This window comes from Bos grunniens, chromosome 7 (assembly GCF_055505025.1).
Source record: "Bos grunniens cultivar Pamir isolate PY7600 chromosome 7, Bosgru_T2T1.0, whole genome shotgun sequence".
NCBI classification, from domain to species: domain Eukaryota; kingdom Metazoa; phylum Chordata; class Mammalia; order Artiodactyla; family Bovidae; genus Bos; species Bos grunniens.
In genome coordinates, this window is record NC_141171.1 from 8,906,408 (window position 1) to 8,919,974 (window position 13,567).

Consider the following 13,567-nt stretch of genomic DNA (forward strand, 5'->3'; position numbering starts at 1 on the left):
ATATTAAAAACATGAGATTCAGTTTATTTTTTAAGAAATTTAAATCATCACTAAGTGTGAACAGAAAAGATCATGTTAAATTCATATGAATTTAAAATTCATATGGTTACAAATTGTAAAAGGGAACCAAAGATATAGTATAAAGGAAAATAGGGCTGTGAAGAAAGTCAAGGAAAGTTTTTCTTTAAAAAATGAGTATTAGGAGAGATAAAAAAATTAAATGAAGGAAGCCAGGATGTCTGGTCCTCAATATTATGTGCCCAGTTACTTATGAGAGTCCTCTGAAGGCCCTGTGAATGAGAGATGGTGCCCTGCTAATGAGCCGCACAAGGGCCCCCTTCATGTCCCTGTTCCTCAGACTGTAGATGAAGGGGTTCAGCATGGGGGTGACAATGGTGTACATCATCGAGGCCACCAGACTTGTCATAGAGGATGAAGTGACTGCAGAACTGAGGTAGATCCCTAGGCCTGTGCCATAGAACAAGGAAACCACTGAGAAGTGAGATCCACAGGTGGAAAAGGCTTTGTATTTGCTCCTGACTGATGAAATTCTCAGGATGGAGGAGAAAATCTTAGAGTAAGAAAAGAGGATCCCAGAGAGAGGAAAAACACCTAGGATAATAGTCACAAAATACACCACTGTGTTATTGATGAGGGTATCAGAACAGGAGAGCTTCAGGACTTCAGGAAGATCACAAAAAGAGTGTGGGATCTTCATGCTTCTGCAGAAAGACAGCCTCAAGATAGTCAAGGTCTCAGGCAGGGAGCCTGTGACACTAAGGCACCAGGACCCCAGAGCCAGAAGCCTACAGACCCGGGGGTTCATGATGACCATGTAGTGCAGGGGGTGACAGATGGCCACAAAGCGGTCATAGGCCATCACAGTCAAGAGTAAATTGTCCAGGCATCCAAACACAATGAAAAAAAATACCTGGCTGAGGCAGCCTGCATAGGTGATAATTTGACTCTGTTTCTGGATGTTCCACAGCATCTTTGGGATGGTGGTGGAGGTGAAAGCAATGTCTGCAAAGGACAGGTTGGAGAGGAAGAAGTACATGGGGGTGTGGAGGTGGGAATCTGAGATGACGGCTAGGATGATGGCCAGGTTCCCAGTGAATGTGACCAGGTACATGGACAGAAACAGCCCGAAGAGGAGAGGCTGCAGGTCTGGGTCCTCTGCGAATCCCAGGAGGAGAAAGTTGCTGATTCCTGTTTGATTTCCTCTTTCCATGAGTATGCTGGGCTAGCCAACAAGGAGAAAAAAAGGAACACAAAATTTACCCCAAATAAATATTCCCTAGAGAGACAGAAATGTCCTTAGTCCAAACCCAGGGAGATCATGAGGTCATTCATTTTGGCTAAGGATTTACTTCATTTGATGACAAATTGTGATTATTGTTGATACCTACAAAAATTGTCTTTGAGTTCAGCAGTTCTCAAATTGTGATTATCTCTGACCAACAACATCAGCACCCCCTAGAAATATTAGAAATTCACATTTTTAGGCTTATCTGACCTGCGTGTACACTCAGTCACATGTTTGACTCTTTGCGACCCCATGGACTGTGGCCTGCCAGGCTCCTCTGTCCATGGGATTCTCCAGGCAAGAATACTGGAGTGGGTTGCCATTTCCTGCTCCAGGGGATCTTCCAGACCCAGAGATCCAAGCCGCATTTTGTGTCTCCTGCATTGGCAGGTTGATTATCACTGAATCACCTGGGAAACCCATAAAAACATACCCATCACCTCGAAAAATGTCCTTGTATTCTTTTGTGTGGTATGGATACTTAGAATCTATCCTTCTAACATATTTTAAAGAATACGATACCATATTATCAACTTTATTTACTATGTTATATCCCTGGAGAAGGAAATGGCAATCCACTACAGTATTCTTGCTGGAAAATTCCATGGACAGAGGAACCTGGCAGGCTACAGTCCATGGGTTGCAAGAGTTGGACACGACTTAGTAACTAAACCACCACCACCACCACATTATATGCCAGATCTCTAGAGTTCATTCATTTTGCATAACAAAAACTTTATACACTGAGTAAGAATTCCCTGTTTCCCTCAGGGCCTTCTAGCCACTGACAATCAGCATTCTATTCCCTGCTTCTATGAAATAATGATTCTAGATGCCTCATGTGAGTGGAATCATACATCATACAGTATTTGTTCTTTTCTATATGGCTTATTTCATTTGTTATAATGTCCTCCAGATTCATCCAAAGTGTTGTGAACAGCAGGATTTCTACATGGTATTTTAATGTTTTAGGTTTAATGTCATTAATAATGACATTTAGTCCTTGCCATTATATCTCTGACATTGCCTTTATATTAGGAAAGCTTTAGATTTTTTTTTTTTTTGTATTTCTAAGCTGTTATGGGCATTTTCTATATTTCCTTATTAATTTCAAGATTTTCTTTATTATTTATTTACTTTTTCCAAATAATATTATTTTACAACGTCTGTTTGTCTTTAGGTCTAATTGCTATGAAACTCCAAAACACTGTTTAAATTTATATTGAGTTGGAATTCTTACTATTCTTATTTTCTTTCAAGAAAATAATTCTATAGTTTTTATTTAATATATTTATCATAATTGAGGATATATCTATATGTATTTTTATCATCTGAACTTTCGTTTTTATTCTTAGATATCTTAGAGGGCCTTTTAGAGTTATAAATAAGTATTTCACAATTGATTAATAATTTAGAAAAAATAATGTTAAATCTTATCTCCATATTTCCTAATGAATTTCAAATGTTAAGTGTGGAGCAAGGGACCATATAGACTATCAGAAGAAAATAAATAAAATACATAGGTAATATAACTTATATATGAATATATATAAATTAAAAAAAATAAATTTAATAAATTTTAAAAGTAGATATTCTCTCGGAATAAAAAGTATTTGATAAAAATAAGGGGAGAAAACATCAATAATTGGACCATAAATTGAAATATTATTAATGAGAAAATGTGCCATGCCAAAAGTTGAAATGCAAAAGATAATGTGTTTGACTAATAAAAATTAGTATCCTTAACCTATAAAGCCTTAATTATAAATCATAGAAACATTAATATATTAGCTGGGAAAAAGGCATAAGATATTAAATATTTATAACAAGTGTAAAAAAGGTAATAAAGGTTGGAGAATTTTTTTTATAATATTAATCCATGAATGTGACAGTAAAATAAGATACACTTTTCACTGAGGTAATTAAGAAGCCACTGGGAAAAATAAAGACTCAGAATACAAAATTTCATCAAGTAGAAAGAGAAATAGCACTTCATATGCTTCTCTGAGATGATAATTGATCTGTTTTTCTGGACTGGAAAACTTAAATCCACATACAGATCTTTTATGTTTCCTTGCATGTATCCAAGGAAAATGATCTACAAGAAATACCAAAATTGGACAAGAATCACCTTGGAGTGATAAAATGAGTCTTGATTTTTACATTCATTTTCTTCTATTACATATTTCAAAAAACTACAAATGACCACATGTGTAGTCTATCCTCAAGAAATAAACACGTGAAGATTTGGAAGATGTTGTTAATGAAATTCACACATGACAAACCTAAGTAAAGCAGGAAAATAAGATAGAAGCAGAGCTAATGAATTAAAAAGCAGAAAATTTCTAGAACTGAGACATTCCAGAGCTGATTCTTTGGCAAAAGCAAACATACAAGCAAAATTAGTTTGATGAATAAAATAAAAAGAAAGAAAGAGAACAGAAATGCCAAAAATTAGGAATGAGAAAAATAAACATAGATATAAGGAGATGCTCAACTTTGCAAGAAAATATTAATTAAAACTTCATGCTAAAATTAGAAAATCTCTAAGAAATTAATTTATTTCTGTGAAATATAAGTTTCCAAAGTTGATTCAGGATGGAGGATAATAGATCAATAATTAAGGAATGAATTAAGCAAACATCAAGGCTTACTTCCAAAAATGCCTTCATGGGACCTAAAGGCAGGAACAATAGAAGAATTCCCTTTAAATATTAAAGAAGAAAAGAAAGTTTATCATCACTATTATCAATTCCCAGGAAGTTCTAGCCAATGCAATACAAAAAGAAAAAGATACAAAAGATATTAAGTATCAAAAAAGCAATTATTTTTTGAAGATGTTAGATTGGCTGAAGATAAAAAAATTGCAAAGGAAAACCTCTTTTTAAATATATTTTTTATTGGAGGAGGAAACCTCTTTGGACTAAAAATGATTTTAGTAAGGCAACTGATACCAAAAAAAGAAAGTAAAAACCAATAGTCACCTTAAAGTAACATTCAGTGGCATTCAAATGTTTTGCAACCATTGCTTCTATCTAGTTTCAAAACGTTTTCATCACTATGGCAGCTCTCTGTACTATCTTTGTAACTTTTCTTTAAAATTTCTCTGCTGCTGCTGCTGCTAAGTCGCTTCAGTTGTGTCCGACTCTGTGCGACCCCATAGATGGCAGCCCACCAGGCTCCCCCGTCGCTGGGATTCTGCAGGCAAGAACACTGCCGTGGGTTGCCATTTCCTTCTACAATGCATGAAAGTGAAAAGTGAAAGTGAAGTTGCTCAGTCGTGTCTGACTCAGGGACCCCATGGACTACAGCCCACCAGGCTCCTCCATCCATGGGATTTTCCAGGCAAGAGTACTGGAGTGGGTTGCCATTGCCTTCTCCAAAATTTCTCTAAAATTATTCAAAAATAAAAATTAACATAAAAAGTGGGTGCAAGAGAAAAAAAAAAAAAGCCCTGCAGTTTTCATATGTGCAGTTAAGTCTCTCAGAAAATAGATCACAGTCATTTCACGTATTAACAAAAATGTAAGCCTCTTAGAACAGGGGCTGGAAACTTGCAAATACACAATAAATGAAAGTGATACATTTCCTAAATAAGTCAAATTACTTGAGGACCTCCACGTTTCACATATTTGTGCTAAGTTTTATATGCCTTAGCTCATTTTATCATGATCATTGTTGTTTTGATTTAACAAATGAATACATACGAACAATAATACAATAATAATGATTAACAAGTATAGATGCTCACAGATGGGGGTAATTAAAAAACTTCTCATGCATTATCTCCTTTAGTTTAATTTTCATATTAACCTTACAAAGTGAATACTCTTATTATCCTCATTTCACGGATGGGGAAACTGAGACAGAGAAACAGTCAGTAAGCTTTTTGAATCACAAAGCTGTTTGAATGGGCTTGTAAGGTGCAGTGGTGAAGAGTCTGCCTGCCAATGCAGCAGATACAAGAGACCCGGGTTCAATCCCTGGTGGTTGGGAAGACCTCCTGGTGTAAGAAATGGCAACCTGCTCCAGTATTCTTGCCTGGAAAATTCTATGGACAGAGGAGCCTGGTCACATATGATCCATACGGTCCACGTGATCGCAAAGAGTCAGACCCAACTAAGCATGCATGCACGTAGACATGTGTTAACTAGGAAGAACCCCAGAGAATGCTTCTTGTTTGAGTGAGTGAATAAATCAGTAAGATATGATGGATAAAAGAAAACAGGAGAATCTGATGGAGAATAGCACTTGACTCCTAAAAACCAACGAAGATGGTTGCATAAGAAACCTGGAGAGATTCTGGGGGCTGAAACAAGGTCAGTTTCCATTAGGAAGGTGAGAGATTCTCAAAAATGGGTCTCATTTTTGGGTCTCAGAAGAGAGGAAGGAACCTGAGTCGAAGAGAGATTTTGAGAGACTCAGGACTTGAACTGTGTAGATTTACCATTGTGTTATACTCATTTGTGCCACCCAATGATTACACCCAATGTTATACTCATTGTGACACAAATGAGTGGCAAGTTAATACTCTGAGAGTTCTGATTGCCTACATACCTGTTTCCCACAGCACACACTCTAATGTCCTCAGTGAGCCTCTAGTTCCCTGGATCCTTTCAGTCCTGGGTGACTGATCCTCAACTCAGCTCCAGTGAAGTGCAAGGAGGTGGCATCAGGCATCCATTCTCTGAAAGGGCACCGCTGAACTTCCTCCTTTCTGGGACAGTTGAACTGTAGTGAGAGGAATAAGGGGCATTTTTACTGTTTCTGTGGCTTCCGAGGTTGAATTCTCACAAGTGCTTATTAAGTTAATTGTTCCATTGTTATTCTGTTCTCTGACTAATTTGATTCCCACTAGTGAGGAAGTCAAACTAGAAAGGAGCTTCTGCTAGTTTTGTTCCCTTGGGAACATCTTGAATGCAAGAGATGCTTACCCCTCCCCATGCACCTTAGTCACAATGCTCTTCTCTCCAGGATCTGATCTCCATCATCTTTTTCCGCAAGCACGTCTTCAACATTTGAGATGGAATTTCTTTGTCTATCAAGGGCATGATAGCACATTTTTTCAAGACCATGTGAATGTCAAACATTTTAACTTTGAATTATAATCAAGGATATGGGTTGCACCTGACTACCAACAAAACCAGGCCAATGATTTTGCCACAACTTCTGTTCTTGTCGTTGAAGGTGCATTCTGGAGAAGGTTCCAGGAATACAACAAGAGAAATAGTGTGAGAAGGGGATTTGCTGGCTGTTCAGGCAGACTCTATGGGAATATGTGGCTTTTCAGGGTCAAAACTTGACTTTAGGGTCAAGTTCATTGGATGGTCCTCTTTAGTCCAGAGAGAATAGGCTATCTTAAATAATACACAAGAGAGTGACTTTGTTTTCTATATATCTCTCTTTTTTTTAAATTATTTTTTAATTGAAGGATAATTGCTTTACAGAATTTTGTTGTTTTCTGTCAAACATCAACATGAATCAGCCATAGGTGTACATATCTTTTATAAGTGAAATCTAAAAAATAAAGCAAACTAGTGAATATAACAAAAAAGAAACAGACTCACAGACATAGATTTTTTTTTCTTCTTTTTTTGACTGCACTGCTCAGCACGTAGAACTTCCCTTACCATGGACTGAACCCATGACCTCTCCACTGAAAGTGCAGAGTCTTAACCACTGGATCACCAGGGAAGTCTGGACTCAAAGACATAGGGAACAAACCAGTGGCCAACAGTGGGAAGAGGGAAGGGAGAGGGGCAAGACAGGGGCAAGAGATTAAGAGGTACAAACTACCATGCATAAGATAAGCCACAAAGATATACTGTAGAGCACAAGGGATATAGCCCATATTCTATGCTAACAGTAAATGAACTATAATCTTTAAAAATTGTGACTCACTATGTGACTACACCTGAAACTTAAAAAATATTTTTTTTTTGCAAAGTTTAAACTTTTTTATTTTGTTTTGGGATACAGTCAATTAACAATGTTGTGGTTGTTTCAGGTGAACAGCAAAGGAACTCAGCCTTTTACATATAAATATATCCATTCTTCCAAACCCCCATCCCATCCAGGCTGGCACATAACATTGAGCAGAGTTTCATGTGCTATACACTAAGTCCTTGTTGGTTATCCATTTGGAATATGGCAGTGTGTACATGACTTTCCCAAACTCCCTTACTATCCTTTCCCCCTGGCAACCATAAGTTCACTTTCTAAGTCTGTGAATCTCTTTCTCTTTTGTAAATAAATTCATTTGTATCAATTCTTTTTAGATTCCATGTATAAGAGATGCAATACGATATTTCTCCTTCTCTGTCCAACTTACTTCACTCAGTATGACACTCTCTAGGTTCATCCATATTGCTGCAAGCAGCATTATTTCATTCTTTTTAATGGCTGAGTAATATCCCATGTATGTTGTACCATTTCTTGTTTATCCATTCCTCTGTTGATGGACATTTAGGTTGCTTCCATGTCTTGGCTATTATAAACAGTGCTGCAATGAACACTGGAGTGTATGTATCCTTTCATATTGTTTTTCTCTGGATATATGCCCAGGAGTGGGATTGCAGGGTCATACAGAGGCATTATGTTGCCAACAAAGGTCCGTCTAGTCAAGGCTATGGTTTTTCGAGTAGTCATGTATGTCATGTGAGAGTTGGACTGTGAAGAAAGCTGAGGGCCAACAAATTGATGCTTTTGAACTGTGGTGTTGGAGAAGACTCTTGAGAGTCCCTTGGACTGCAAAAAGATTCAACAAGTCCATCCTAAAGGAGATCAGTCCTGGGTGTTCTTCAGAAGGAATGATGCTAAAGCTGAAACTCCAGTACTTTGGCCACCTCATGCAAAGAGTTGACTCATTGGAAAAGACTCTGATGCTGGGAGGGATTGGGGGCAGGAGGAGAAGGGGATGACAGAGGATGAGATGTCTGAATGGCATCACTGACTCAATGGACATGAGTTTGAGTGAACTCCGTGAGTTGGTGATGGACAGGGAGGCCTGGCGTGCTGCGATTCATGGGGTCACAAAGAGTCGGACACGACTGAGCGACTGAACTGAACTGGTGGTAGCACCATTTTTAATTTTTTAAGGAACCTCCATACTGTTCTCCATAGTGACTGTACCATTTTACATTCCCACCGACAGAGTAGGAGGGTTCCCTTCTCTCCATATTCTCCCCAGTATTTGTTGTTTGTGGATTTTTTTTTAGTTTATTTATTTTTTAATTGAAGAATAATTGCTTTACATAATTTTGCTATTTTCTGCCAAACCTCAACATGAATCAGCCATAGGTATACATATATTCCCTCCCATTTGAACCTCCCTCCTTCCTATCTCCCTCCCCATTCCACCACAATAGGTTGATACAGAGCCCCTATTTGAGATTCCTGAGACATACAGCAAATTCTCATTGGCTATCTATTTTACATATGGTAATGTAAATGTCCATGTTACTCTCTTCATACATGTCACTCTCTCCTCCCCATTTCCCATGTCCATAAGTCTGTTCTCTATGTCTGTTTCTCCATTGCTGCCCTGTAAATAATCTTCAGTACCATTTTTCTAGATTCCATATATGTGCATTAGTATACGATATTTATCTTTCTCTTTATGACTTACTTAACTCTGTTTAATAGGCTCTAGGTTCATGCATCTCATTAAAACTAACTCAAATGTGTTCCTTTTTATGGCTGAATAACATTCTACTGTGTACTTGTACCACAACTTCTTTATCCATTCATCTGTTGATGGACATCTAGCTTGTCTCCATGTTCTAGCTACTGTAAATAGTGATGCAATGAACGATGGGATACATGTTCCATTTTCAGTTTTGATTTCCTCAGGGTATATGCCTAGGGATGGTATTCCCAGGTCTTATGGTGGTTTTATTCCTACTCTTTACAGGAATCTCAATATCATCTTCCATAGTGGCTGTATCAATTTACATTCCCACCAACAGTGCAAGAGTGTTTCCACACCCTCTCCAGCATTTATTGTTTGTAGACTTTTTCGTAATGGCCATTCTGACTTGTGTGAGGTGATATCTCATTGTAGTTTTGGTTTGCGTTTCTCTAATAATGAGCAATGTTGAGCATCTTTTCATGTTTTCGTGAGCCATCTATATGTCTTCTTTGAAGAAATGTTGGTTTAGGTCTTTTCCCCACTTTTTGATTGGGTTGTTTGTTTTTCTGGCATTGAGTTGTATGAGCTGCTTGTATATTTTGGAGATTAATACTTCATCAGTTGTTTCATTTGCTATTATTTTCTCTCATTCCAAAGGTTGACTTTCCCCCTTGCTTATAGTTTCCTTTGCTGTGCAGAAGATTTTATGTTTGATTAGGTCTCAAGTGTTTACTTTTGTTTCTATTTCCAATACTGTAGGAGGTGGGTCATAGAGGATCTTGCTTTGATTTGTCATCGAGTGTTCTGCCTCTGTTTTCCTCTAAGAGTTTTATACTTTCTGGTCTTACATTTAGGTCTTTAATCCATTTTGAGTTTATCTTTGTGTATGGTGTTAGGAAATATGGGCTTAGGGCATCCCCCTTTAGGATGACTGTAGCCACAGCTACTGAGCCTACACTCCCTAGAGCCCATGCTTCATAACAAGAGATGTCACTGCAATGAGAAGCCTGAACAATGCAATGAAAAACAGCCACCACTTGCCACAACTATAGAACACCCGAGTGTAATAGGGATGTTCAGTGCAGCCAAAGATAAAAAATAATTTTTTAAAGAATCTTAAAAAATGATGTGGCCAAGTGTCTTCTTTGCCCATGTATCATTTGAGTAATAGATTTTAGCTTTCAATGTCATCAATCTTGTAATTGATCCAGTCTGCTTTCTTTCTTATGGCTGTTATGCAAAATAGAGTCAAATCTGGGATTCTGCTATTCTATTTGTATGGGGATTTATGATTCATTCTTATCATGTGTAAAAAATGTTTTGCTGAAGAAGGAAAGGGCAACACATTCCAGTATTCTTGCCTGGAGAATTCCATGGACAAGGAGCCTGGTGAGCTATCATCCACAGCGTCACAAAGTCAGACAAGACTCAGCACACATGCATGCATAAGGTGGCGGGGGGAGAGGGGATGGTTTGGGGATGATTCAAGCACACTGCGTTTATTGTGCACTTTATTTCTATTATTATTACATCAGCTCCACCTCAGATCATCAGGCATTAGATCCTGGAGCTTGGGGACCCCTGCTTTACCTCACTCCCCTGGGGATTTTGCACATGGAAAATTTTCATATGTTCTCTTTCTGTTTGGAAGACACATTCCTGTGGTTCTCCAGTGGGGGTGATTTGACCCCTTATGGAGTATATGAAGATGCTTGTAACTTGGCTGGTGATGCTACTGGCATCCATATCCAGGGATATGGCTAAACATCCTACAATGTACAAGACAGCCCCTATAGCAAGGAATGACCCAAACCAAACATCAATGGTGCCAAGGTTGAGAAATTCTGCTCCACATTATACATCCTCTTTCTTCCTGGGGGATACTGAGCTTTATGACTTAGACCTCACAGAGGACAGTGCATATGGACAGAAATTGGCTTAATAATGTGGGAATAAAAAGCTGGAGCATTACAAAAATTACTCTTGTATGTAACAACAGCTGACATTTATTTAGCACTTGTCACTTGCATTCCTTATGCAGAAGCTTTGCCGTTTTATCCCATTTAATCCTCTTGTCACCCTTCTGAGGCCGTCCTTGATACAGGTTCATCTCACAGACAGAGAAACTGAAGCCCATGGGGGTTGAGTATTCTTTGGATAAAGAAGTTGTGGTACATATACAGAATAGAAGAGTACTCAGCCATAAAAAGGAACACATTTGACTCAGGTCTAATAAGGTGGATAAACCTAGAGCTTATTGTACAGAGTGAAAGAAGTCAGAAAGGGAAAGACAAATACACATATTAATGCATATGTACGGAATCTAGAAAGATGGTACTGATGAACCCATTTGCAGGGCAGCAATGGAGACATAGACATAGAGAAGAGACTTGTGGACTCATCAGGGGATGGAGAGGGTGAGACAACTAGAGTCAGTAGAATTAACATATACATTACCCGCTGTAAATTAGAATAGCCAGTGGAAATTTACTGTATGATGCAGAGAGCTCAAATCATGTACTTTGTGATAATCTAGAGGTGTGGGATGGGATGGGAGGTGTGAGAGAGGTGCAAGAGAGAGGGAAGATACTTATATCTATGGCTGATTCACGTTATATATAGCAGAAACTAACACACTATTGTAAAGCAAGTATCTTCCAATTAAAAAGAAATAAATTAATTTTTTAAAAAAGAGAAAAAAATAAAGTCTAAGAAAGACAAAAATAATGTAATGAAATATATTTATTTTATCACTGAGAAAAAAATCACCAATGCTTTTGCTAATGGTCTCTTCTCTCTTGTCTCTCAGTTTGGGGTCTCCTAATGCCATAATCTTCTCCTATGTTGCAACCACTAGCTAGAAATGCTTCACATAAAAACTAATTTTGCACCCAAACAGTATCTGATTTGTTTCATTACCTTGACCCCTGGTCACCCGGGCTTAGTTTTCTCAGATGCCTTTGAATTAATTTGTACTTAATTGTTAAATGCCTTTACAATAAAATATTTATTTAAATTATTATTCATTTTATTTAAATTCTATGACATAATCAATTGATACTGTTGTTTATTTTATTTAAATTATTGTGTCAATACACTAATTAAAAAGGCATGACTCTGTGCATAATTTCCATAAGCTATGTTAATGACATGGTATTTTCTACTCACTTCATTAGAATGTATAATGGACAATCATTAAATAAGATATTGAGTCATCAATCAACTTTACCTCCCAGAAAAGATTTCAAAATTGCTCATTTTGAAATCTCACAAAACCTGTTTGAAATATATAAAAATTATCTGAAGGCACATGAAAACATGTGTTCCAGTGACTTTTCTAAAACTATTTTAATCATGATACCAAAAACGAACAGTCTTCTACAATAGCAGCATTATAAGAAAAACCAAAGACTAATCTCTACTTTTCATATTATTTTATGCTGAATTTATTTTTTTTAAATTTTATTTTATTTTTAAACTTTACATAATTGTATTAGTTTTGCCAAATATCAAAATGAATCCACCACAGGTATACATGTGCTCCCCATCCTGAACCCTCCTCCCTCCTCCCTCCCCATACCGTCCCTTTAAAAACTCCAAGAAAATAGCAATCAGTTCAGTTCAGTTCAGATCAGTCGCGCTCAGTCCTGTCCGACTCTTTGAGGCCCCATGAATCGCAGCACGCCAGGCCTCCCTGTCTATCACCAACTCCCGGAGTTCACTCAGATTCACGTACATCGAGTCAGTGATGCTATCCAGCCGTCTCATCCTCTGTCGTCCCCTTCTCCTTCTGCCCCCAACCGCTCCAAGCATCAGAGTCTTTTCCAATGAGTCAACTCTTCACATGGGGTGGCCAAAGTACTAAAGTTTCAACTTTAGCATCATTTGTTCCAAAGAAATCCCAGGGCTGATCTCCTTCAGAATGGACTGGTTGGATCTTCTTGCAGTCCAAGGGACTCTCAGGAGTCTTCTCCAACACCACAGTTCAAAAGCATCAATTCTTGGGCGCTCAGCTTTCTTCACAGTCCAACTCTCACATCCATACATGACCACTGGAAAAACCATAGCCTTGACTAGACGGACCTTTGTTGGCAAAGTAATGTCTCTGCTTTTGAATATGCTATCTAGGTTGGTCATAACTTTTCTTGCAAGGAGTAAGCGTCTTTTAATTTCATGGCTGCAGTCACCAACTGTAGTAATTTTGGAGCCCCCCCAAATAAAGTCTGACACTGTTTCCGCTGTTTCCCCATCTATTTCCCATGAAGTGATGGGACCAGATGCCATGATCTTCGTTTTCTGAATCTTGAGTTTTAAGCCAACTTTTTCACTCTCCATTTTCACCTTCATCAAGAGGCTTTTTAGTTCCTCTTCACTTTCTGCCATAAGGGTGGTGTCATCTGCATATCTGAGGTTATTGATATTTCTCCTGGAAATCTTGATTCCAGCTTGTGCTTCTTCCAGCCCAGCGTTTCTCATGATGTACTCTGCATATAAGTTAAATAAGCAGGGTGACAACATACAGCCTTGACGTACTCCTTTTCCTATTTGGAACCAGTCTGTTGTTCCATGTCCAGTTCTAACTGTTGCTTCCTGACCTGCATACAAATTTCTCAAGAGGCAGGTCAGGTGGT

The 13,567-nt window shown here is 38.0% G+C and overlaps 1 protein-coding gene across 1 annotated transcript; it reads right to left on the reverse strand.

Annotated features, from left to right (window-relative positions):
- Window positions 1–268: 268 nt before the first annotated feature.
- Window positions 269–1,231, reverse strand: LOC147368277 (olfactory receptor 7C2-like). Its single transcript, XM_086413547.1, has one exon. The coding sequence runs from the start codon at window positions 1,229–1,231 to the stop codon at window positions 269–271; it is 963 nt and encodes a 320-aa protein (XP_086269673.1).
- Between the last annotated feature and the right edge of the window lie 12,336 nt (window positions 1,232–13,567).

Excerpts from the sequence above, each read along its gene's own strand:
- LOC147368277 (XM_086413547.1), bottom strand. The coding sequence starts at position 1,231 with ATGGAAAGAGGAAATCAAACAGGAATCAGCAACTTTCTCCTCCTGGGA.